General features: G+C 51.6%; 2 protein-coding genes across 2 annotated transcripts; both read right to left on the bottom strand.

Annotated features, from left to right (window-relative positions):
- Window positions 1-801: 801 nt before the first annotated feature.
- RND2 (Rho family GTPase 2) lies at window positions 802-18,365 on the bottom strand. Its single transcript, XM_041426439.1, has 5 exons — window positions 18,212-18,365; window positions 18,030-18,117; window positions 7,125-7,234; window positions 4,021-4,155; window positions 802-2,243 (listed from the first exon to the last, which is right to left on the bottom strand). Exons 1-5 carry the CDS (start codon window positions 18,311-18,313, stop codon window positions 1,995-1,997), a joined length of 684 nt encoding a protein of 227 aa, XP_041282373.1. The 5' UTR covers window positions 18,314-18,365; the 3' UTR covers window positions 802-1,994.
- A 5,674-nt stretch (window positions 18,366-24,039) lies between these two features.
- LOC121347554 (pre-mRNA-splicing factor SLU7-like) lies at window positions 24,040-25,751 on the bottom strand. The gene is given in 2 exon segments (XM_041426268.1): window positions 24,040-24,383; window positions 24,386-25,751. Coding segments are annotated over 2 exon segments (1,710 nt in total).
- Between the last annotated feature and the right edge of the window lie 988 nt (window positions 25,752-26,739).

Raw genomic sequence — 26,739 nt, 5'->3', positions numbered from 1 at the left:
AAACTGCTTTTGTAGGGACTGCCACATTAAATTCAGAAGCTCAAAGATGCCAGAGCACAGTGGAAGGGAATGCCCTTGCTGTGTGCATGAGGAAGGGAGGAAGTCCCAGTGTGCCATGGGGATGGTGAGAATACCTGCACACAGCTCTGAGGAGTGGGCAGTGACTCTTGTGTGCCTCTGGCTGCTGGGATCCAAGCTGGGATCTGGTTCTGTCCAACAATGTTTGCAAAGGCTCTGGGGAGCCCAGAGAGTGCAAGAAAAGCATCAAGATGCTGAGGGTTGCTCTCCACACACTGCCTTGCTCAGTTCCTCCTCCTCCCAGACTGCAGATGGGTGTTTTCAAGCTCCTGCAACCTGCTCACAGCACAAGTGTCCAGTCACTGATGGAGCTTTTCTTGTGCTGGTAAATCAGCAGCTCCAATCCCCCAAAATGCCTTCCCTGTGCAGCTGCAGCCCAAGACCTGGGTGTGAGAGCAGACACAAAATATTGAGTCAAAAGCTAATGCTGTAGTGATGACAGAGCTCCTGGCAGCCCAGGCTGCTGAATCAGGCAGAGACAACCTGCAAATGCTGCACAACATTTCAGGAGTCAGGACAGAGGAAGAGGCTGTTCAAAGCAGGTGTTTCAGCTCCAAAATGAATACATGCAGATAAATCCTCTGGGTTTTTCACTGATGGGGGTGCACAAGTGTATTTCAAGAGCTAGAGAGAGACATCAGGATCCAAAGGTAAGCTGGGCAGTAAGAGGTTTTGAGAGGATGTGTGTTTGAGTTAAAAATGAACACAGCTGAGCACCACAGATTTTCCAATCATGTTTATTTTTCCTGTAGCCCACAGACACAGCTGGATCTGGCAACAGAGCAGATTCTATTTTTCCATAAAGTGTCCATGTGACATTAAGCCCAGGCTAATACTGTCATCAAAGGCATTCAGAGGGGGCAGCAGCAGAAGCAATGGGAGATGCTGGGAGGAGGCCAGACAGCAAGGCACAAGGGCAGGGAGCACCTCCTCTCCCACTGCCACAGCAGAGACAGGGTGCAGATATGCATAAAGGCATTTTTTCCCATTGATACCAGACAAACACAGCACCATGCAACACAATCTGCAGCTGGAAGTGGGTGGGGAGCAGGATATGGATTGTTATTGCAGTTATTGTTGGGAGCTGTGTGTGCAGGACAGGGGGAGAGCCCAGGGAGTGCCCAGGTGTCAGCAAAGCTGCCCAGGGGCATTTGCTTGCTGAAGGGAACCACCATTCTCAGGATGCATCTAGTGGGACACACCTCTCCCGTGGAGCCAGATCCACTCAGCTGCGTTTCAATTGCAGTTTGAGTATCTGAATTGCTGTGGGAAGAGAGATCTGCCTATTTTCTTTGCAGGAGGTGGAGTGCTGTGGTGTCTCATCAGGTTAAGGTTCCTTCCCAGCCTCCCTCCCTCCCAGCTCTGGCCCAGAACTGCACCTTCCTTGGCACTTGCTGTCCAACCTGGCTGAGGGCAGCATCACCTCAAACATCATTTCCCTTCTGAAGGAAGATTGGAAGAATACCTTCTCCTGATCACACTCTGCTGCTCACAATCCCCCTCCTCCCTCCAGCCCAGGTCCCACACAGCCCCCAGCCCACACTGTGTGTGCTGTACAGCTGCACAGGGGCAGGGCCTGGGCTGCGGGTACAGGAGGGTGGCACACACACACACACACGGCATCGCTCCCTTTGACTTTGTTTCACCCAGTCACAGACCTTCCAGCACCCGAATACTCCTCTGCCAAGTGGTTCCTTCATCCCAAGCAATCTGCACAGCAGCAGCCAGCCCAGAATTCTCCACAGTGCAGGGCAACTCGTGCAGCCCTGCTTGCAGCTGGCACCTTTGCTCAGCCCTGGAGACTGAGAAAAAGGCTTTGGAAAGGCAGGCTAGCTCCTGCAGCCAGCACCATGCCCTTGTCTCAGCCAGTTACTGTACAAATGGACAACACACACACGTTATTTACAGCCCATTTTTCACATGATGGAGCAGCTCTTGGCTCGGTCTTTCCTGATCTCTGTGTCACTCAGGAAGTCTGTCCTGCCAGGCATCTGTGACGCCCGCTTCAGTCCCCGTTTGGAGTTGCTGCGTTTGAGGTTCTTGTGCACCCTGTTGACCGAGGCCAGCGTGGTCACATGGAACACGTCCCGCACGCTGTTCTCCGACACCTTGGAGGAGCACTCTGCGTAGGCCACCGCCCCAATCTGCCGTGCCAGCGCGCTGCCCTGCAGCCAGAGAGAGGGAACAGGGTCAGCGCACCTCGCTGCCCGAGGAGCACGTGGAAAATGTGTATTTTAGGGTTGGCTTTTTGCAGATATTAAAATTAATATTGGATGTGTTATCCGTTAGGATTCAGAGGAAGAAGCTGACACTGACCAGACAGAATCCTTTTTTTGAATGGAATTTATGCATCATGTATGAGGTGTATGAATATGAAACAGGCTATTGCTTTAAAGGGTTAATCCTCTGTTAACCTGTGTCCTTTTTCAGGCTTATTTTGCCCAGAAAGAAGCACCCAGACTATCTGTAACTCTGTTTTTGTTGTCTCCTATTGTCCTAAATACTAATTTTTATTACTCTAACTATATTACTATTTTTATAACCATTTTATTACTATTAAACTTTTAAAATTCTAAAAACAAGTGATTGGTGTTTTTCACAAAGCAGCCTGCCACCCAGCCAGCAGCCCTGCCAGTGGCACCTTGGGGACACAGTGGTTCCCCACCAGGGCAAGGCTCTGTGAGAGCTGCAGAGGTGAGGGCAGCCTCCTGAGCAGTGCTGCCAGCCTCTGGGCCCTGGGGCATTGTAGAATGTAGGGTGACTCTAACATCTGGGAATGATTGGCATATTGATTTAGAAAGTTGAACAACTGCTTTATTAAAACTATACCATATTATATTATTATACAATACTATATTAAAGAGATACTATACTAAAAGAATATTAAAGAAAACATCCTGAGACAGCCAGGACACAACTTTGACTCAATTGGTTAAGGAAACAAAATAATCCTCAGCAGAATCTAATTGACAAATCACTGTAGGTAAACAATCTCCATAACACATTCCACATGTGCAAAAATAACAGGAGCAGCAAGCAGAGATAAGAATTGTTTTCTCTTCTTCTCTAGGAAAAACCCAGGGAGAGAAAATTATGTCTCTCTCTGTTCAGAGAGCATGAATGCCACTCTGGGGTACTGGCACTTTGTCATTCACACAGTGCCCCCCCTGCAGCTGAGACCCCTGGGCAACCCCCCTCACCTGGACAGTCACCTTCCCTGCACAACACAGAGCCAGCTCAGTGCCTGCACCAGTCTGGGTCTGTCACCAGCCTGGAGACACTGCTGGCTCCTCTGGAGGCCACTGGCAGCAGCCCCTCAGCCCCCAGCTGTGGTTTCTTCCCTCCTGCAGTTTTGCCCCAACACAGAAGCCAAGCAGGAGTCACTGGGAGCAGAAAGAGCTGCACTGAACTGGAGATGCAGGAGGACAACACTCCCCTTTAGCCAGTCCAGCCCGTCAAATCAGGCACTTCCACCTGCTTTGAGGAATGACTTTTTTGGCTGCTAACTGGGTGGCTGCTCAGCAGAGCACCAGGAATAAGTCAGGGTCTTCCAGAGCTGGGGACAAGAGTGGTGGAAACACGAGCAGCTCTGAGTCCCTGAGCCATGACCAAGCCAGCTGCAGCTGAATAATTTTGCACAGCAGAGAAATCTTACTGAAGAAATTGCTATCAGTTATTATGAGAGCAGGTAATTCTCATTGTTTGCTAGATTTTTGTTTAGATGTGTAATGTTATGTTCTGTTCACTCTGTAATGGGTTCTTAAATACTTCTGCAGTAAGTATTACAAATAACTTTTACTTTTGGGATAAAATCACACTTTCAGGAATGTAATTACAAGAATTATTGGGAAATGTTATATTTTCTATACTTGCAACTGCAAGGCCTGGGTGCAGTGGTGACAGAGCACAGCTGTCCCCTCCCTGGGCCCTGGCCAAACCCACCTGCTCGTGTGTCACGGGGATGAGGCGCTGCTTGGAGAGCTCCCGCAGGGTGTTCAGGTCTGTCCTCATGTCCAGCTTGCAGCCCACCAGCACGATCTTGGCATTGGGGCAGAACTCCTGTGTCTCCCCTTGCCACTGCAGAGGAAAGGAGAGGCTCTGGTGGGTGTGGCTTTCCCAAACAGGGTGTCACAACTGGTCAAACACTGATTAGCATATCAGGGCTCTTTAATGACTGCCAAGGTCAAGGATGGCAATGGCCAGAGTACCCTTCATGCTCACCTGTTCCCTGCAAACCTGCCCCATCCAAGTGGTGCTCCCCTGTGCAAGGCCACAGGAGGCCAGCCCTGGCTGTGGAAAAACAGCCACACAGTCTGGTGCTCAGATTTGGGTCAACAGGGCCAGTGGAGAGCTCTTTGCACACTCACACACTATTTATTACTGGGAACCGCCTGCTAGAGACATTATGATATGCACAGCCAGGGAAATTAAGAATTGAAGCAATGGAAAGAGAAGGCCAGGGCAAACATCCATGTCCTTCATATAAATTACTCCTTTCAGAGCTCCCAAAGTGTATGCCTGATGTCAGCTGTGTCTGCAGCAGTAAATAAATCCATCACCTGTGACCTCCCCCGGGGGAGACCTGCACAGCTCCATCAGCATGTCAATGCCCCAGTTACTTATCTAGTGGTGCTGAAGTAGAAAGCAGATAATAAATAGAGATTACCCCCAGCTGAAGTGTCACTTGGAATTAGCAATTTCCTGCTACAATAACTCAAGGTTAAGTTATACCCTGGGCAATTAGAAGCAGAAAGAAAACCAAGCCACCAAGCCCAGTGTCCACAACCTCGTGGGGAAGGGAGTGCTAAAAACCACCCAAATGTCATTCAACCAGCATCAGACCAAACCACCAACTGCAAAATATGAAAAATCTTATTTTCTATCAGGAGATTGTTTTAGGTATCTCCAGGTATCTGCTTGCCAAGGATGCTGGTTCCCCAGGACTCAGGCACCCCCATCCCCTGGGCAGCGTGCTGGAGGTCATGGTGCTGCAGCCACAGAGCACTAAATGCCTGAACAACCTCACAATGAACAGATCCACTTCTTTTGGAGCTGGAATACAAGCACCCTAATTTTGAAGGATTTGAGCTATCTGTTCACACCTGGCAGAGGTCTCTGCAGTGATACAGGGCTCCCTAATTTATGGAGAGAGCTGTGATCCCCTTCCTGCATGACTGATACCTCTGGGAGCCCAAAACCTGTTGTGCTATCAAGACTTTGTCAGAACCAAAGCAGCACTCCACAAAAACTTGTTCTGCATGAAAGGCAGAGCTGCTTGCTTGCACTCCCTCAGATGCCTCTGCCCCTTCAAGTGTACATGCTGTACAGCAGCCCAGGCATCAGAGGAGAGGCATTAATAAAGATTTCCTCTGCTGAATTTTTGCCTGAGGCTTGAACAGGAAATGTTATTTTCCTTATTTGCCTGATATCACAAGCTAAAACCCATTTCAGCTTCATGGTGTCTAAGGAATTTTCCTCACTGCCATAAGGCTGTGAGCCTGCACCAAAGGAAACAAGGCATCTACTCAGAGGCACTTAAGAAATCCCCTGAGATTTAGGGTGTATTTTAAGTTACCATATCAAAAAAACATTGCCTAACAGCACTCAAAACATCTGTGAGGCTGTACAGGGAAAGCCACACACTGAGCAGGGTGGACTCACATGAAGAGTGAGCAGAGAGACAAATAACTCCCAGCCCCACCTAATTATTGAGAGGTTTGTATTTCATTAAGGTACAAGTGATTCACTTGCATTATTATTCTGCTGACTCCCAAGCTGAGCAGTGAATTCTTTTGAGTCCACATGAAACACCCTCCCTCCACCCAGCCTGCTTGGTACCCAGGACCTGCTCTGGAAGCCAACACTGAGCCATTGACCACTTTATCTGAAGGGTCTTTGTCCCCTCACCAGGACACTCCTGAGACAAAGACCCACTTCTCAGCCCTCCCAGCAGCTGAGTAAGAGGCACTTGCTTCAGCACAACATTTGGCAAAATGTGGAGAGGCCAAGAGGCCAAGCAGCACAGCATGACATGTTCAGGCTGTGGCCATTCCAGCCCTGGGGCTCTCTGAGGAGAACAGCCATGGGAGCTGCTCCGAGCTGCTTTTCATGCCTTGGTGTCTCAGAGGGTGTCACAAATGAGATGCCAGCCCCCCAGGACAGGATGCAGCTGCCAGATGCTGTCCTGCAGAACCAAGCAGGGCACAGCCAGGACCAAAGGATGCAGTCAGGAAGCCACTGACCCTCCCTCCTCTGAGCAGCATTTGAGGCTGCTGGACTTCACCTGAGAGGAAAGCCTTGTGTGGGACCTTCTCCCAGAAGTGCCCCACTGGAGACCAGCCAGGGGTGCTCCACAGCAGATCCCCAGCCCTGTGAGGCTCTCTGGGACCTGCCAGCTGGAATATCAGCTCTGCTGAAAGGCACTAAGGTGCAGGTAGAGCACTCTCAGCTGTTCCCACCGAGCACAGCCACTCAGCTGTGCCAGGGCAGGCTTAGGGCCCTGCCTGCTCTCCAGGCCAGTGGCATTGTGCCATCTCATCTTATTAATTCACTTCAAATTCAGCACCACAGCTCATCATTTCTGTTGACGAGCTATAGAGAACTGATTGCTGTCTTTTTCACTATGCAGATGCTAAACTGAGGGGAGAGCCAAAAAACTGAGCACTCTGCTTGCTTGGAAACAGGCACAGGGGCTACTTCCCAGCTGCTGCAGGCAATCCATAGCCATTGGTGGCTCTGCTGACAGAGACCTTCCAAGGTCTTGATGGAAAACACAGCAAATGCCCAACATTTCTCTCTGCCCCCACATTTGTAGGTGTGAACACAGACCCCACACAAATGCTGCAAGCTGCCACCATCCCCTAGGTTCCTTCCAAAGGGAAATATCTCACATTCTGCACAGACCAAGCAGAGCACCTGACCGTCCTCCTCTGAGCACAGGAACGCCAGGCAAGGCCAGGGACCAGAGCTGCGAGCCCTGACGAGAGCCTCAGGGCATGGGGACCCCAAGGTGGGGCAGAGCACCCCTCTGGCTGCTGGGCACTCACCTTCTTGAGCACGCTGTCCAGGGTCTCGGGGCGGCTGATGTCAAAGCAGATGAGCACAGCGTCCGAGTCGGGGTAGGCCAAGGGCCGCACGTTGTCGTAATAGGCTGAGCCTGCGGAGAGGAGCGGGGTCAGCACGTGCCATGCCACTGCTGCTGGGCCAAAGAACAGCCTGGCAGCCTCAGCCCTCTACACCAGGCACAGGACCTTAATTCCAGTAACTACTGGAGACACTGCCTCGAGCTGCAGATAGCTCTGTTGGAAACAAAGGATGTTAACCCGAGCTTTTGACTGATGACCACCATAAGGTTCAGCAGAGATGGATTCAGCAGTCCCATGCCACTGCTGCTGGGCCAAGGGACAGTCTGGCACCCTCAGCCCTCTACACCAGGCACAGGACTTTAATCCAGTAACTACTGGAGACACTGCATCAAGATGCAGACTGCTCTGTTGAAAACAAAGGATATTAACCCAAGCTTTTGACCAGTTCCTAGATTGCAAGGCAATATGTACTTTATTTGCCATCTGTTAGAGGTGTGGCAGTTATCTTCTGTTAACTGGGCAGTTTTCTTTATCTCTTCCACCAATCCTCCCTCTGGGGAGATACCTGTTGTTAATGGGTATTGAGTGTCACTGCATGGCGGATAAAAATTCCATCATCCCATTGTCAGATGCTCTGCCCAGAGGGAGGAGCCAAGCATTCCTACCTGGATAGAATCTGAGATTTTTGGGACACCAGCACAGCCTTTTCACTGGATTCCCAGAGGAACAGCTGCCTTTCCCATGGGATCTTCAGAGGAAGACCACATCCTTCTACAGGATCCCTGCTCCAACAGAACCACACCTGACACTCCAAGAGGGCAGCCACCATTCAAACTGGACTGCTACCAACACCCTGACCAAGAGGGTGTCAGGCTGTATTCTGACTCTGTCACTGGTTTATATTTTGTATTATTGCATGGTTTTTTTTCTTTTTTTCTTTTCCTAATAAATTGCATGTCTGACTTGGAGCCTCTCACTGGTTTTGCTTTCAAACCAGAACAACCAGTGACCACACCCCATAAGGTTCAGCAGAGATGGACTGGCAGAGAGTTTTAGTTCCTTTGTTTAGGCATGGAAGTCAGAGGTTTTGCCCTTGTTTTCTTATATTTACCCCTTGACAGAGTGAAGAGGCAAATTTTGCATCCCTCTCCCTCCCTAGTGAGCCTCTGGCAGGTGCTGCTGGGGATGCTGCTCACGCAGCAGGGCTCAGCACTGCACACGCCTGGCTCACCACTCACGCCTGGATTCCATCACTTGTCATGCCACTGCTGCACCCCTCACAGCAGAAAGGTGTGGCTGAGAGAAGACAGAAAATGCTCCTGCTGGTTTGTATCCTCCCTCGCTGTCTTTATACAGGAGAGCTTGCTCACAAAGGTTGTGAGAATTTGTGACAGGTAAAAATGAATTGCCTTCTTTCTGGATTTGTGCTGGGAAAAGTCAGACAGATTCTTTTTGGTATATAAAAGAAGTGACAGGATTTGGTGAATGAGCTATAAATGGAAGAGGATGATTCTGCATTCCACAGGAACTCTGTGAGCAGGCAAAGAGCCCAGCCTGAATCCTGCAGTGCTTCTACTACACACGTACCTTCAATGCAAATTTCAGGCAATAAAGTCACTGTGCCATAGCATTTTTATTTGCACTGCACTCTGTTGGTGAGTGCAGACACCTCAGCAAACAGTCATGGAACAATCAGCCTCACTGCTACTTAAAAGCATTGGTTTGGTTTTATATTGCAAAAACAAACAAATTTCCTGGAGGGATGAGAAGCAGATTTTATTTATGGGAAGAGGAAACAGAGACACCAGAGTCCTTGTGAATCTGCCTCCTCCAAAAGCAGGATTGCCATCCTAGGCTGAGGAAGCCAGCCCTGCTTCCTGCTGCAGCTCCTTGGGATGTCTGGATCTGGCACTTTCCCACCCCAGGGGAAGGGTGCAGCCCAGGTGTCAGGTGGCTCCTCAATGAAGTTCAGCACCTGATGAATTATGGATGATGATGGCTTATGTTTCTGGAAGGAATGGCTTATGTTTCTGGAAATCTGCCTGGGCTGGGCACCAGAGGAGAATGGGCTGATTCTCTGCAGGATCTCCAGCCCCAGGTCCTGTGTGCACAGGGGCTCCCAGCTGAGGTGCAGAGTGGGGAGCAGTCCAGCAGGAGCTCTGCAAACACCTGGGGAGCAGAGCCTGACACTCCTGCCTCTGCCCAGAGCCCACGTGGGGCAGCCTGAGGGCTTTGTGGAGCCTTCCCAAACCCTGCCCAGTGCCAGAGACTGGCCATCCAGCTCAGACCATGGTACCTACAACAGCAGAGCTCCAGGGCTCTGAGCAGCCCAGCCCCTGCAGGGGAAGGTGCCCTCGATTTGATGTGCAATTGGATCCCAGCAAAATCGGCTCCAGGTGTCTGCAGCTCTTACAGCCAGCCCAGAGGAGCAAAGGCACCTGCAGCCCCTGCTCCTCTTGGGAAGAGATGGGGCTCTGTCCCTGCAAAGTCTCTGGGAAGGGAAGGGGTTAGGATCAGCACTGAAGAAACAGACCCTCACCTCTGCAGAGCCCAGGCCTCTTCCTAGAGGGAAAGTCAAGCTCCCTAATGGAAAGGAGCCAGTCCCTGTGGCATCTTGGGCAGCTCTGGGGACAGAGATGCCAGTCAGGCAGGCAGGGTGAGCCGGGGTCCTGGGCACAGAGGTTTCTGATCTTGCCTCAGGCTCACACTGCTGCAGCTCACCCTGGGCAGAGCCACCCCGGGCAGACACAGCACTCCCCATGGCACAGCCAGATGAGCCAGCCCTGCCCTGCCCTGGCTGCTTTCACAGCAGCACCAAGCACAGCAGTGCTGAGCTCCCCTTTGAACAGGCTCTTCAGTCTCATCTTTGCCATGGGCTGAGAGCACAGGACAGGACAGGACGGGAGATCCAGGGCTGATCTGCATGCCTGAATGAGCCCAGTCCTTTATCTGAGCCCTGCCCTCTCCCCCATGCACACAGAGCTGTCTGCCTCCAGACAGGGGCCCTGGTGCTGGAGGAAACGTTCCCACGCACATCCTCTCCCTGCAGCTTCTCAGTTTTACATAAACACTTCAGATAAATCTACCCCCTCCCAGCCAAGGAATGCTCCTTTTGTAGGGGCAGCTTTGGCTCATTCAGCACAGACATTGCCACAGCAAACTGTATCATAGCAACCTGCTGCTCCTCAGCAGCCTGCCAGCCCCTCAGCAGAGAGCCCTCAGCTCTGCTGCAGCCCCCCACCATCCCACAGGACCCCCACAGGCTCACCCCAGTGACAGGAATCCTGCTCTCATCACCTGGGACCACAGGAGAGACTCCCGTGCTGAGGGAAGGGAAGCACGAGGTAAAAAAAACCTTATTTTTTTAAATGAGATCAAGGTGACAGAGTCATCCCTGGCACCTCAGCTGGCATTCAGCTCCCAGCCAGCAGCAGCAGCTTCTGCCCACCTCAGTGCTGCCCTGTGGGGCAGAGGAGCTGCATTGCTCCCAGCCAAGGTAATCCCCAGTTTGCTCTGGAGACATCTCTGCTGAATCAGAAAATTCTGGTTTGTATCTATTACTTTTTCATTGCATATTACAACTAACACACACACACACAAAAAAAAAATCCAAAACAACAAAACACCCCCCCAAAACCCCACCTAAACAACTCAAAAAAGCCAGAGCATTCAACTCTAGCTCTTCAGTTTTATGGATTATGAGCACTTGACACCTTACAGATCCTCCAGCAAGACACTCCACAGCCTGGCAATTCCAAACACACACAAGGAGCCCAAGGCTGGTGTGTCTGCAGATTCAGCCTTCCTTTGCTGCATGAGTCATTCTCCCACTTGGCACCCAGGTCTGCAAGAAACAGGACCTAAGTGCATCTGTTCATGATTAAAGAGAAAACTGGAGCAAGCCTACAACCAGCTTAAAAATAAAATTCACATTGTTGTCTGCAGTTCAGGGGTGGATACAAGCATGAGTAGCTCCTCTTTGCCCTTGGCTGGTAGCTCCTGGAGTGCCTGGCACTGCAGCTCAGCAATGCCACTCTTGGGCAGGGGACTGAAATATGCTGTTTCATCTCTTCCATCATGGTGCTAATCTTCATTTGTTCCTTATTAGCTGTTCTAGAGATGATGAGCCTCCTCACACAAGCACCCTCCATCCCACAATAGGGAAAGCCAGAGTGCTTGCAGAGCCATGATCTGCTCTCCAAGGGGCTCCCACAGCCCAGCTCTGGCTAAAACAGAGATGAGCACTGCCAAGAGCTCAATTTCTCAGCAGCAAACTTGGGGGGCTCACTGTAAGCTCTCCCCAAAGAGGCAGCAATGCTGAGGCACATGCTGCTCTCTGCAGGGACTGCCAAGAGCAGCCTTCATAGAATGAAACTCAAATTCATCCCAGCTTTCTGGAGGGCTACACTGACAAAACAAAGAGTTTTGGGTCACCTCCCCACACAGAGGTGCCAGATGAGCACCAGCCTTTAGAGATGACAGAGGATGTCCACTCTGCCAGACAGATCCCACCCAAGCTCTGGGTAAGAGGGCAAAGCTGCCAAAGCAGGAGCAAATCAACAGCCCCAGGACTTCCACAACCTTCTGTCCTGGCTGAACTTTGGCATTTGTCTTGCTTGTGCAGCATCACTGCAAACCCCTGAAGTATAGGAAAGGAGGAAACTGCTCTGTGACATAGAACAAACACTCTTCTGGGAAGTGCACAACTGAAAAAAAAAAAAACAAACCAGCTCATCAGTTTGGACAATTAACCTCTGCTCCTAATTCTTACAATACACATACAAAAATTAGTGAATTACTAAAGAGCCCAGCTGGCACACCTTGAGGATGAAGGGAATGGTATTTGCATAGGCTGAGGTGGCATTTCTGGGCCCTTCTCCAGATCTTATTACTGGAAGCCTGCCCCTCAGGAGGAGGCTGTTCTGCTGGATTTACCAGTGGAGGAATCCCCAGCTCAGGCAGGAACTGAGCTCTTCTGCCTCCTCCCAGTCCTGTGTCCTGCCTCACACATGCCTGTGGTCCAGAGAAGCTTGCTCAGATGCAAACCTCCCTCCAGCAACTGTGAGGAGCCCCTGAAAGCTCCTGGGGGAGCACCACAGGGTGTTTGGCATGGCAGGACTGGGTGTGCAGACGCAGCTGATGCCTGCAGCAGCTGACCAGGGAGACAAATGGGGGTCACAGGTCCCTTCCTGGCACTCTTGCCATGTCACAAGGGCATCTGGCATTGCCATAACCTGCCTGTCATCCTTTCTGCAGGGTACAACAGGGACCTAGAGTGGCAACAGCTTCCTGCAGCACAGCCAGCACACACTCTGCCCTCAGGGAACAGGGCTGAGGGCTGAATGAACACAATTCTCGTGGTGCAGTGCTGCACATTTCAGGTTTACTGTTCACAGGCATTAGGTCCCTCCCCAAGCACTTGGCTGCCAGATAAGGTTTCTTCCCACAGGGAAGGCTGTGCCTGTACACTTGCAAAGTTTCATGGAGTGGAGATTTTATCTTCAGAATCTGGGGCAAGAGGAGCAGGGAGAGCAGAGCATAGGAGAGAGCAGATCACCTCTGGGCTGTGGGAAAGGGGTCTGCACCTGAGCTGGGAACAAACCCACCCCCAGAACATCCTTCCTTGTCCACGAGGCCACAGCAGCCAGCAGGGTCAGCCAGTTGTCACTAAAGGAAATGTTCCTCAGCACCCCCACAACTCCCAGGACATCTTATGGCCCCACAGAGGCTTGAGCTTCTCAGATCTGGAGGGGACAAAGGATGAATGATGCCACAGGGATCATCAGAGCAGAACCAAGCTCCATCCCTGAGCCACACAGCACTGCAGCATGCCCTCCACACTGTGCCCAGAGAGGAGATCCTCCTGGGCACTGCTCTGCCCTGTCATGTCTTCTCAAGGTCCATCCTCCACCCACTTCAGTATCAGCATTTCTGCTGCAACCCTTTAAAGTTCTGTCTGACTGGTTACTGACCTGCGTGAGAATGTGACCCAGCTGCACGTATTTTTAGGATTAACTACATATTTGTGCTGAGGCACAACACAAGCATGCTGGTTTTAGGCTCTCAGTCTGAACAGGAAGCATGGGAGGAGCTCTTTTGGTATGGAAAGGGCAGCTCCACATTTTCTGTCTGTCTCAGAGTGCATTGAAGTCTTTCTGAGACAGAACTTGTTCTTACACTTGGGAAGAGGCAGCCATGGCAATCCTGGAGCTGCACACTGGGAATCCAGGCACAGACAGCCCCAGCATCCATGGAGATTGCTAAACTCAGCCCCTTTCAGCTCTCTAATCTCATCAACATTCCTCAGTAGTTCCCTTAAAAGAAGGATCTGTTATCACAGCCTGTGGGTTCCCACACAGGCCATTCCAAGGCAGACTGTTTGCTGAGCACAGGCAAAGAGGAAGGCGGAGGGGGATTTGCAATTCACAGTGTTATTCTTGTCTTGAAAGCACATCTGCTGAAGAGACAGTGGCTGTGGAGGGCTGGCAGGATTCTTACAGGCAGGCACACAGCTCCTCTGCTCTGAGCTGAGCAGGGCACTGCTGAACCAGTGAGCACTGACCTTTGCAACACTGCAGGCTGCAGCAGGCACTGTGACTCTCCACCATCCTGATGCTCCACAAAGGACAGTCCCTCCAGCAGCTTTCCAAGGCAGCAGTGACCTTGTGCAAGGCACAATGCCAGGCTGAGTCTCCCACGGAGCCCTGGCAAAGATGTCCCTACCAGAAGCAGGCAGCTCCACTCTGCAGCTGAGTCTGCATCAGCAAAAGATGCATCAAGCAGCTCAGTGGCCTCAGGTCACTCCCTACTCTGCCTGCCTGCTCTGTGAGGCCACAGGCACAGCAGGCACAGCTTCCCAGCATGGGGGGTGAGCCAAAAGCAAAGAACTCAGCCCAGGCTGCAAGGCACAGCGTAGGTTCCTCACCATTATTATTGAAAACAGAACCAAAAGTCCACCTAGATACAGGGTAATGCCTCAGAGCTGCCAGCACCAGTGCTGCCAACCCGGGCAGCAGCATGGCTTGAGCTCCTCTCTCCCCTTGATGGCACCCAGTGCCAGGGAAGCTCTGCAGAGCGGGCAGGGCATTGTGCCAGTCCAGCATGGGCAGTGGGTGCGCTGGCAATGCCAGGTCATGGTGGGAAACGCTCCAAGCACAGGTCCCTGGCAGCAGGGCAGCCCTGGGCAGCAGGGCAGCCTTGGTCCCTGGCAGCAGGTCAGCCTTGGTCCCTGGGCAGCAGGGCAGCCCTGGGCAGCAGGTCAGCCTTGGTCCCTGGGCAGCAGGGCAGCCCTGGCAGCAGATCAGCCTGCTCACTGAAGGCTCTCTCTGCCAGAGACCTGCTGAGCACCTCAATGGTTCCACTTCCAGACCTGGGGACACTCCCTGATCCCACGGGGAAAGCAGTATTATTACCTTGCTGAGGAGAAGCTCCCTGCCCCTGCACGCCTGGGGGTAACGATGCTCCCTCCCAGACCTGAATCACTCAAACGAAACTCGAAACTCGCCCACTCCTTGCAGAGCATCGCTAATCATCACCAGCCATGCACCCTCCTCCACCTGCCCGAGGAACAAAGCTCCTCCTGACGGGTCCGGGGCAAAGGCACTCCGGGTCTGGGAGCACCCAACCCTTTGGGAACAGCACTCCCAAGCCATCAAACATCCCACTGAACAGGAGTTTCCCCCACCACAAGATCCCAGCCCTGTGCAGAGGAGTTGGTTCTGTGCTGAGCGTGTTCAGCCAACAGGCAGCCAAAAGAATTTGCCAGAACAGGAACAAGAAGAGCAGCAAAGCATGGTGCCCTCCATAAGGCTCACGAGCAGACGTGCCAGGGCACGGCCACTCCCTGGAGCTGCAACCATGCCTCCCCACGCAGGCTCTGCACCCCTTGCCTCACAGACAAGGGTGTCAGACTGCTGTTCAATGGAGGCTTTAGCAAACAGCATGTAGCACTTGGGGACAGCAGGCATGGGACATTCCTGCCATGCTGTGACATGGCACCTGAAGCAATTTTACTCCCATGGTCTGTCCCGAGCTGGGACACAAATGGAAACAACCATGAAACACAACCAGCAGCTGAAGATGTTGGACAAGGGGATTTTCTCCCTGGTACATTCCCAGATTTAAGTCCCTTTTGAGTCCCAGCATCTGTCCTGTCAGAGCACCACAGGTTTCACCCTGGAAAGGATTCTCAGTGCTGGAAACTCTCCAGAGTCACCCTCTAGCCCCAGTAAACAATGGGCAAAGAGTTAAAAGGCATTTAAAGAAAATCAGATGTCCCAATACAATTAGGGAGCCATTCAGTTCTCCATCACTGCCATCCACTCTGTGTCAATATTCCTCTAATGAGAGCTCCTGCCTGCCAGCTGCCAATGTCACAGCCTGTGTTTGCCATTTAGGAGAGGTCAATTCAGCTCAAAAGGCTGCATTTTCCAACAGGATGAAAGGACACAGGGAGCAAACAACACCCTGGGCTGTACAGGGCTCACCAGTGGGATGGCTGAGTGGCCAGGTGGACTGCAGCCACTCTCAGTCATCATAAAGGGAGTTTTCCAGGCCAGACTGCACTTTCCCCATCACTCACTGCTGAGAGATGCTCAGCTCACTCTGTGCAGCTTCCAAAGTCTCCAACTGCTTCCTCAACTAAGTATGGGGCAAGGGAAAATAATTAAAAATTTAAAAAAACAATATCCACCTCCTCTCTCCAGGTCTCTGCTGATTTCCCAGGGAGTTTCAGTTCCAATCATTTATCTAAGAGAAGGAGAGCATTTAAAATAGAAAGTGCTCCCCTCCTCATGTCAGGATCACCCTTTCTCAACACCTCCTTTTCCACTCTTGCCGGGATGGATTTTTATCATGAACAATAAACCCCTATATGAAAAGCAGCTTAAAAGAAAGAGTAGGTAGCCCAGAGAGAAGGGGAAGTGCCCACCAATGCCTGTCATTCTCCTTGGGGTGGGCAAGGAGCTACTCCTGATCCCTTCAGCTCAGCTGGTTCAACTCACTACTGTGCAAAACTTCTTGTGCCAAAGCTGCCATTTACAAGGGCCACTGCAGGCTAGTGGAAACTCAATAGAGGTGTGCGGTCTACAGCTAAAAATTTCAGTTTGATTACCAGGGAAAACTGCTGTCTAGTGCTTGGCAGGATTGTTTATTAAAACTAGCTCCTGCGTATTTCAAATCAAAGGGAATTTATCTGGAAAACTACCTGATGAACTCTATCTACAGCAAAGCTGTTAAAGTCTGACATTTTTCACAGGACAAAAGAGAAAGAATCAAAGTCCATTTGTTTTTTGGCTGCAGAGACAAATATTGGAAAAACATCTTTTGTCGCAAGGGGAAAAATGAACGTGTGACAGCATCAGATGCAGGTGCCAGATACATACTTCAGGGACTTTTTATCATGTCCTTTTCTTTAAACATTTGTAAGACCAAAGCACATCATTCTGGAGGATTCCTAAAAAGCAAGCAATGCTTCAAACGTGCTTCTACACCCTGCAAAGATGAAGTTTTTATATCAAACACAGATACTCCAGAGCAAAGCCATTCAGTGCCTAGCCAAGATAACCCACCACATCCCCTCCAAGGCTGCAGAAGCCCAGGTTTGGACTCCCCCAGCCATGGGGGTGAACAAGCTGTGGGTGAACACTCATGTGCACCCCAGTGACACGTGAGGTCAGCACCCCTGAGCCCTGGCACACCCTGAGCAGCCTCAAGGAGCCCTCTGCAGCCCTGGACCAGCCAGGATGGTTTCACTGTGGCCACGTCTGAGAGTCTCCAAACACACACCAGCCTGGCAGCAACCACCCTGCAAGGGCTTCCATGTAACCAGCACTCTGTGCTTCAAGCACAGCTCCTGGTCAAATGCCAAGAGCCAAATTTTCATCTCCAGCCCCATCCCCTGCCCCAGGAGCCAGTGTCCTCATGGCTCACATCACAGCATGCAGCTTGCCAGCAAAGCTGGATCTAATTCCCTTTTTGTCTCAGGGAACAAAAATCAGCAAAGCAAGGTCTCCTGGTCAGCAAGCTACTCCAGAAGAAGACTCGAATATATTTTACATGTTTGGGCTAGTCCAAGACTCAGTAAAGCCACTACTCTAGCTAGAGCTATGCTGATGCTATAGCTGTCATTTAATGAATGCAAAATTACAGCAAGGAATCTGAATGAGCAACAGGAAGTCCTAGGTCATGTTTGCATTTACTACTGCTCTTGGACACTGAGAAGACTTCATTTATCACCAGGATTCCAGAAATTAAGAGACTATGGGGAAAGAGCACCAGGAAGCACACGATGTATATTCATCAGCAGAGCACAGCATGCAGCTGCACTGCCTGTACAAAAGGATCCGAAGGTAAATTAGAGAGTACATGTGAACTTTGTGGGATGCCGATATTTCTATTAGCTCTGCATCACGCACTCCTCTCGCAGCTCGTGCCTCCAGCGAGGCACGAGCAGGCACAAAGTTTGGGACGGGTCTCGGCGGGCTGGGACAGCCGTGCCCGGCGCTTTGAGCACAACCACAACCGAGGACACAAAGAGGCGAAACCAAACCGAGCCAAAAATACACCAGAGAACCCCAGAGGCTCTGTGGCAGCACCGGAGCATCCCTCCCGAGGCGAGGGCTCCCTCCTCCAGCAGCGCTCTCCCTCCTCCCCGCTCCCGCCTGGTCCCCTGCAGCCGCAGCCGGTTCTCCCGCTGCAGGGACACGGGAGCGCCCGGGAGGCTCGCAGGGCTCGGAGCCGCTGGCCCTGCCCCAGCCCGGCGGCTCCGGGAACGGGGAGCCCATCGGTGGGAACAGGAGCCCATCGGTGGGAACGGGAGCCCATCGGTGGGAAGGACGAGAGCGGCCCCGCCACCCCCCGGCCCACCTGAGGTGTCCCACATGTTGAGCTCCGTGCGCTGCTTGTCGATCTCGAAGCTGGCCGTGTAGTTCTCGAAGACGGTGGGCACGTAGCTCTGGGGGACGGAGGGGAGAGCACAGGTGAGCTGAGGTGAGCTGAGGGGACGCGGGGCGCAGAGCCCGGCCCGCCCTCCCGCAGCCCTCCCGCACCTCGGGGTAGCAGTCCTTGGCGAAGACGTGCAGCAGCGCCGTCTTGCCGCACTGCGTGTCCCCCACCACCACGATCTTGCAGCGAGCCAGGTGCCCCTCCATGGTGCGGGGCCGCCGCGCCCGCTCCGCCGCTTTACCGGGCCGGCCCCGGCCTGGCCGCGCCCCCGGCCCCGCCGGCACCAACCAGGCGCGGAGCGGAGCCGGCGCTGGGCAGGGCCGCGGCCCCGGGAGCCGCCCCCGCCGTCCCTCGGGCCGTCCCCTCGGGCTGTCCCCTCGGGCCCTCAGGCCGTCGTCTCGGCGCTGCTGCCGCTGGTCGCCAGCCCCGGGATGCGGCGGGTGGAGGGTCCGGGGTGCCCTCAGCACCACGGTCCCTGCCCGGGACGGGCCCACAGCCCAGCCCCGCGCCGCTCTCCGTGCCCGGGATGCGCCCACAGCCCGGCCCCGCGCCGCTCTCCCTGCCCGGGACGGGCCCACAGCCCAGCCCCGCGCCGCTCTCCGTGCCCGGGATGCGCCCACAGCCCGGCCCCGCGCCGCTCTCCCTGCCCGGGACGGGCCCACAGCCCAGCCCCGCGCCGCTCTCCGTGCCCGGGATGCGCCCACAGCCCGGCCCCGCGCCGCTCTCCCTGCCCGGGATGCGCCCACAGCCCTGCCCCGTGCCGCTTTCCCTGCCCGGGACAGGCCCACAGCCCGGCCCCGTGCCTCTTTCCCTGCCCGGGATGTGCCCACAGCCCGGCCCTGTGCCTCTTTCCCTGCCCGGGACGGGCCCACAGCCCGGCCCCGCGCCGCTCTCCCTGCCCGGGATGCGCCCACAGCCCTGCCCCGTGCCGCTTTCCCTGCCCGGGACAGGCCCACAGCCCGGCCCCGTGCCTCTTTCCCTGCCCTGGATGGGCCCACAGCCCTGCCCCGCGCCGCTCTCCCTGCCCGGGAGATGCCCTTTTCCCAGGGAACGGGAGCTGCTCCCTGAGGAATTCGGCAGAAGCGGGGACAGCCGGCATTCTGCGTTCGGAGAAGCCCGTGTCCCCGATATCCGCGGCCAAGTGACATCAGCAGGGGCCGGGAAGCAGTCGCTGCAGCGGCTGCATGACCCCACAGCCCTCTGCAGAGAGGGCAGCGATTTCTGCTCTCCATCCCTCCTTGAGCACAGACAGCACATCTGTAAATTACAGGCAGCGGTTTTAATTAGCAGGCTTCTCTGCTGCTAGTATTTTGCTGGCCACACTGCAGAAAGATTCACCTAAATGGCAAACTGACAGGCTGCCTGTCACAAAATGCAGTAAAAATAGACACAAGGAAGACAAAGAAGGCCTGGAGAAAAGGAAATGAAAATGTTTTGGCAGCGAAACAAGATTATTAATGGACTGAGGGGGCAGATTGTTTTTTTGCTGAAATCACAGTCATATTTTGTATATAAATATTGGTTCTGTGCATGGTGTTGGGACAAGTAAAGAGCAAAGATAGGGAGCCATGGGGGGTTGCCATGCAGGTACCCAGTGGTTTCAGGTGCTTTTTTTGGCCTTCTGACACCCCTGCCAGCCGAGCCCCTGGGGATACACCAGCCTCAGTGAGCACTTTGGAGCCAGATGCCTTCATGTGGTCACAAGCCACGCAGGTCCCACTGTCAGGCTGCACCCCTAGGACAGGAGCCAGGTGCAGGCAGGGCTAAAGGTGTGTCTGAAGCACATTCAGCTGGTCAGATGGGAATTCAGGTCCCACCTCATCATCACATACCAGAGAAGACCTGAAAGGTGAAGGGATGAGGAGGTCCAAGGAGACAGTCCCTGGAATCCCTGTGGCTCCTGTCCTCAACTGATCTGATTCCTGCATTGTGTGGGCCAGGAGCTGGCTCAGTCAGTTCTTTGTTCTGCAGCTTTGCTGTGGGTTTTGCTGCAGCATCCCTGGGCCTCCCAGCTTCATCTTAAGCAAAATGATGAGTGACTGTCTCATGCTCGTTTCCTCCAACCCTCCCTGGGGAAAGGAGCCTGTGCAGCACTGACAGGTTTTATAAGGCCTGTAGTGATTTTTTGCCTTCTTATATTTGCGCATGACGCTCCATTTTTATGCAGAAGAATGGAAAGGAAAGTTCATTGGCTTGTGACTGCAGGTAAAGGAGTGCAGGGCATTCATCAGTGTCACCTGGAGCAGGGTTTTCCCCTTTCTGACAGCACTTCACCATGTTTCTCAGTAAGAATTTGGTTTTTGCTCCCCACCATCAGATTGTTGAAAGCTTCAGTGGAGGCAGGACGCTCTCTGCAGGGAGTACTCAGAGCTCTGCAAACCCAACAGCCACATTTTCCTTCAGGAGAGGGAGAGGCAGCAAGCTGCCCCTCCTGCTCAGAGCTGCTGGGCACCACCATGGCTGAGCCTCGCATCCCCTTCAGTGCAGAGCACTTGCAGAATAAATTCAACAAGCCTTCATCATGGTGTGAATTCTCTGAGTAGGCTGCAGAGACGTGCTGTGGCTGTCGCTGTGTGTGGAGAGGCGACAGATGGCTCTCACACATTTGCTCCTGGAAGTGCTTCCCCAGTGGCTGGATCCTCCCTTGCTGATCCACCCTCTCGGGGTCTTAATTGCTATTATGAATTAAATTTATTGTGTTATATTGATGCCATTTTCTGTACAAAGAAACGGGAAGACATTCTGCACTGGGAAAATACACTGTGAGAAGCCAATTTTCACTGAAGGAACCACAGCCTGAAACCTGGAGCCTGTGACATCTTATTCTAGTCTGCAGAGCCCCAGAGTTTGGTCCTGTACAGCCAGTCAGAGGCTCTGGGCTGAATTTCAAACATGATGGGCAAGTGAATTACTGAGTGAGCAATGTCCTGTGGTCTGCCACATGGCCATGGTCCCTGCAAGAAACACAGACACACCTGGTGAGAGGAGCCCTGGTGTCACCCTGGGATCAGGGATGGAGCTCCTGCTCTTCACACCATGCAGTGACAGTTTCCTACATTTTTATGATGATTGTTCACTTTTTTATCCATCTTCTCTTTGGCATTCGTCTCAGCGTGCAATGTCTTATTTCCCAGCCTGGGACAGAAATAAGGGACACACTTTAGTGTCTCACCAGATCTAGTCTTAAATATCTTTTTGGACTTGTCAAATATAGGAAAGAGCTAGAAACCATCCAGGCCAAGCTGTAGAGTAACTAACTATGAGTTGCTAGAGTTGCTAACTATGGACATGTGGAGTTACATAATTCAGCCCAGAGGTGTTATTTGATGCTTTCCCCTAGAAGATACAGAGGTAGAAAAGCAGTGGAGTGTCATAGACAGGAAGAAGAATTATAAAAGAAAGGCCTTATGAAATCAGGCCTTGCTCTGCTAAAATTGCCAAAGCTGGCAATTTTAGCAGAGCAAGCTAACAAGCAAAGTGCAGCTAACAAGGAATTTGCAAGTTCCCATGAACATATATGCCCAGGTTGTTGAATAGATCCTGCAAATGAGAAGTTCATTTAACACAACAATCTATTCTGAGGGTGAAAAACAAATACATCTGTGTAAACAATGAGATTTGTCCCATGAGAGCCCACAAAGGAAGAATGTAAACATATCTAGAGAGAGAAAATTTGATAGTCATGTACATTAACCCTTACCATCCAATGAACCGAGTTTTGCTGTATTGCTGACCAATTAGGTTTAACACAGTGCCTTCTGATATTTCCTACAAATATGAGCTTGGTGAATAAAGAATTGGTTTTCTGAATGAAGAAAATGGAGTCTGGGCTGATTTATTCCAGCACAAGGTGTCCCCGAAGACGCGATCGACAGGAGACACAAAAGAAGGAGGTGAAACGAGCCAAGCCAGCCGCGGGACAGGATTTAGAGATGGAATATCCAAAGATGTGAAAGGAAGATTGCAGCGAGAGCAGGCACAGCACACGAACGCAGCACTGGCCGCAGGATCAGAATTTCAAGCAGCGAATATGCAAAGCAGCAAAAGGAATATGCAAAGCAGCAAAAGGAATATGCAGAGCAGCAAAAGGCTGCGGCTACGGTCAGCCGCGGGATCGCTGTGCAACAAGCAAAGACAAGAGCCGGTGAAGCGGAGCCGGGGAGTGCACGGGGCTGCAGACGGCGTGGAACGCACAGAAACGAGCACAACACCTGGGAGAAAGGGAGCAGCCGGTGAGAACAGAACTGCGAGCTGCAAACGCCGTCCTGGACCGCGGGAGATGCGCGGTCCTGAACCGCGGAGGATGCGCAGCCGAAAAAGAGCCGTGGAAGGTGAGGAAGCTGCAGAGGAGGGAAGTGCTCAGCGAGTCGTGGGGAAAACTGTTGTTAAAAACGACAGCGGGCTCCCGGTACTAAAGTGATTTCAGCATTTATTATAAGAAAAAGACTTAAAGGCCCGAGCAGAGCGATCCCGTCGAGGATGCTGCAGCGCCGGCGCTGGGGCTGCTTCAGCAGCGATGTCACTGGTGTCCTGGGTGGAGCGGCACAAGTTCAGTGGGTCCGAAGTCCCCTTTTTATCCTGTTTTTATGTCCGTTTAGATTGATTTCTTTTTGGGTCCTTCATTTGCATGAAGGTTTTATGCGCTTGATTGTCCCATTACAGCTCTGTCCAGGCTGGCTCGTGGTGCACTTTATTTAGATGTATTATGGTACGTTGAGTGCCATATTTCTTACAACAACCCTTTTAAACCCCTTTTACCATAACCAAACTAACAGTACATGCTTAACAATTATCAACTATTTTACAACAGTTTCTAACCTACTTTTAACTGTGTCAAGAACAGTGGTGAGTGAACTTTCACCTGCAAAGGTGTGGGGAAACAAACGGCAGGATAGAAGCGTGACGTGGAAATGAATTCCGTACCCGTCACGGAAAGAAAGCCAAACAAAGTTAGAACAAAATATTTTTGGGAAAAGGAGAGATACAGCACCATAAGTATGTGCTGATACCTTTGCTACTGTGTTGTGTGGTCCAGGGGCTGGTCACTGATTCGGCAAATGTATTTAGTGGAGCCTGAGGCTACACTCCGGTTCTGGGACAGTGCCTGTGTGTCTGTGTACGTGTGTCTGAGTGTGTGTGTGTCTGTGTGTCTCTGTGTGTCTGTGTGTCTGTCCCTGCTGCGGATGCTCGGGAGCGCACGGCCCCGTGTCGCTCATTTTCCCTCCTACCCCAGGGGCGGCCAGACTCAAACCGCGTGAAGAAACAAACAGCCACGAGCTCGGAACCAGAACTTAGTTGTGTGCCCATGCAAAATTTCCTCCGGCAAGATTAAATTACCCTCCCACCGACGGCGCGGGGCCGGCCGGCTGCCGCTCCATGGGGAGCCGTGGCGACTGCGGGGGCTGGCGTGGCGAGCGGCTGAGCGGGTCTGGTCCTGCAGCAGAGCTCCTAAACTGCAGCAGAGCTCGTAAACTGCAGGACCAGCGGGGCCCGACAGTATTTTTGGAGCCAAGCTTCATTCCGGACCCAGCGGCTCCCCCGGGGCTGGCTCCTCTGTCTGCGGTCCCCTCAGGCTCCAGACCGGGAGAGCCGCGGGCGCTTTGTGCCTTTCTTATATATATATATATATATTAGTTGGCCAAATAAATGTAGGATTTCAGTCAGAGCTCCTTCAAGGACTTAAAGAGTATGTGTTTTATCTATGCATATGTTACATATGTGTGTATATATGTGCCTGTATTTGTACACATACACACACATTTACAAAACTCCAGTAACTGCTAGACTGCTCATGTCTGCTCAAAGAAGTTTTCACAAATTTCTTCAGAGCACAAAAAGGTTTCTGCTATTTCAGACGTGCAAAAATAAGAGTCTAGAGAGTCGTTAACAACTGTGAGAAAAGCCTTGTGTACTGGAGTGATGCCTCCTGTGATTACTGCCCAAGGAAAGAGGCCATGGGGTCATCAGGTCTCTGTCTCTTCATTCTGTAGGCCTCCATCTCCTCTTCTGTTGGCTCCCTGGTTTCATACTGGCTGTTGTATGGTCTCTTCCTCTCATCTAACTGCATGATTTTTTTGATGTGGAGAAGTCGAGCCTCTTCAGCGTTCAGAGCCTTTTTTAGTTTTTCTTGCTTCTTTTTCTCTTCACCCTCACTGTCAGAATTCGAGCTCTTCTTGTGCTTCTTCTTTTTCTTCCCTTTCTGTTTCTCTTGGTGGATCTCCATCAGTGTTTTGGGTTTTGTCGTGTGTTCTTCCTCCTCAGGCTGCTCTTCCATAAACTTGCCTCTGTATCAGCAATTTCTTTCCCAGTTTCCCCTGTACAGTAGGAGTACTTGACAAAGGAGTGACAGCACTTGTAACCCCACTTACCTTTCCAGTAGGAACCCCAAGTGCATGTATGGTTGTTGATCTTCACATCCTCTTCATACTTAGAACAAGCAATACCTTTCTCCTGTCCTTTGATGACTGTTCCACACCTAGAATACTCCACATAATCTTCTGTTTGAGCTAACAGCAGTTCAGCTGGGGGGGCATCTAAATGTTCCTGTCCTCCATACTTCTCTAGGATGCTTTCTTTCTGCTGGGCCTTGAAATCTTCTTTTTTCTCCTTGAAAGATTTATAAAGGAGCTCTAATTTTGTAGGCTCTGCTTGAAGATGAACTTCAGAGCCTTTGTCATAAGCCTCCCAGGCAAAGAGCTGAGTCTGTGCCATTGAAATGGCATCGCCTGTGTAGCGAGCAAAGTTGTCACCTGCATAACCAACTTCATCTGGATTCTTGCCTGTGTTGGCATAAGGGTTCTCCCTCATTGCTCTTGTTTTGGGATCATAATAAGCAGAGTTTGGATCTAGGTTCCTCAAGTATTTAGCAATATCTTCCCGAATACGTAAATTTCGGGCTGTGATGCGTCTTTTGGAGTCAAAGTTCTGCCCAGGCATATCAATGTCTTCTGCGTATTTGTCTTCATCTTCACTGCTATAATCTCTTTCTGTCTGTGAATTTGATTCCTCTTCTCCCCTCTGGTGTCTTGGGGAGTTCACTTGCTCCAGCTTCCCTGATGCCAACTCCTCCTGAAGCTTCTGTGCTTTCAGTGCACATTTGGCCAAATCAGCCTTGGAATATTCCTCAACAATTTTCATGTGCTCCTCTGGGTCATAACCATTCCACCGGTCTCGCTTCCCATCATAACCAAACATCAGCTGAGGCTGCACGTGTTCATCTGGAGCAATATTCATGCCTGTGTGTTTGGCTCCAGCTTTCCTGGGTCTCTCCATGCAGTCTCTCTTTCCGTGTGTCAGTGCCCCGCAGTTCTCACAGGCTCCTTTGCGGTACCTCGTGGCCACAGGGTGCTCCTGAACTCCTCGTTTGTACCAATCCCCAGAGGAGCTGTACTGCTTCTGCTTCTCTGGCTGAGGTCTCTGATGCTGCAGTGTGGGTCTCTTAGAAGGATCTATGTACCATGGTACTGAGGAGATGTACTGAGGAATGTGAGGGTTGATATCTTTTCCTTCTTCATCCACTTCAGCAGGTGCATTTCCAAGTTTTCTCTGCTCTTCTAATTCTTTCTTTTTCCTCCAGTCTTCCCTTGTCATCTTCTTTGGTTCCTCCAGGCTCACATTATTTGCCACTCCTGAACCTGAGAACATTTTGGATTTCTTCCTGCCAGGCCACAGCACCACCCCACAACACCCCTCTCCCCTGTGAGCCTGTGGCTCTCCTCTTCTCCCAAGATTATTTACAGCAATTAATTTTAAGTTCTTAACTATGTCCTATAACCTTGAATTTTATCAGCAGCAGTTCTTTAGATTATAAATAATTAGATCACAGCAAAAAAACTTTACAGCTGAAGCAGACAAAGTCAGAACAGGCCCTGACAGCCCATGGGTCAGGGTGGTGACACAGTCCCATTCACTGGTGGCTGCAGCCCTCCTGCAGTGCCAGCTGTGGTTCTGGTAGAACAGGGATCCTGGACAAGGCTGGAGTGTTCCTCTGAAGGTCCAGTGAAGGCCTGGAAGTGTCTGATCTTCCTCTGGGAATGCAGTGGGAAAAGGCAGCTGTAGTGTTCCAAGGCTCAGATTATACCCAGGTAGGAATGCTTGGCTCCTCCCCCTGGGCAGAGCTTCTCACAATGGGATGAGGGAATTTTATCAGCCATGCAGTGACACTCAATGGCCCATTAACAGAAGATAATTCATCATTAATGGCCCATTAGCAGAAGAGATCTCCTGGAGGGAGGATGAGTCCTGGAAGAGATAAAGAAAACTGCCCCACCTGGTGCTAACAGCTGGTGATAGAATATGTACTCCTGGTTACATCTTGCACTGCAATCTAAGACAGTTAAATATCACTTTTCTGCATTGTAAGATGTATAGTTGCTTTCTTTTAAGAAATGACTCTGACTAAAACAGCTGTGATGAAACACTGGTAAACACCTGTTTCTGGATAAAGAAGGTACAGGGTATTCACCCTTGGTTTTATCAAAAATTCTGTTGCTTGTTACAATCTCTGCTGTTTTATCTTCCACAGAAGAGTCAGTTATGATTCTACATTATGGCTGTTATTGATTCTGAGCTGTTTCGGTGTTTGTTTCATTTTGCTGTCATAGTTACATGACTATTTAGAAAGGTGTTATCT

The sequence above is a fragment of the Onychostruthus taczanowskii genome, unplaced genomic scaffold (genome assembly GCF_017590055.1).
Source record: "Onychostruthus taczanowskii isolate IOZ18803 unplaced genomic scaffold, ASM1759005v1 scaffold91, whole genome shotgun sequence".
In the NCBI taxonomy this organism is placed as follows: domain Eukaryota; kingdom Metazoa; phylum Chordata; class Aves; order Passeriformes; family Passeridae; genus Onychostruthus; species Onychostruthus taczanowskii.
This window is presented reverse-complemented; position numbering and strand designations above follow the sequence as displayed.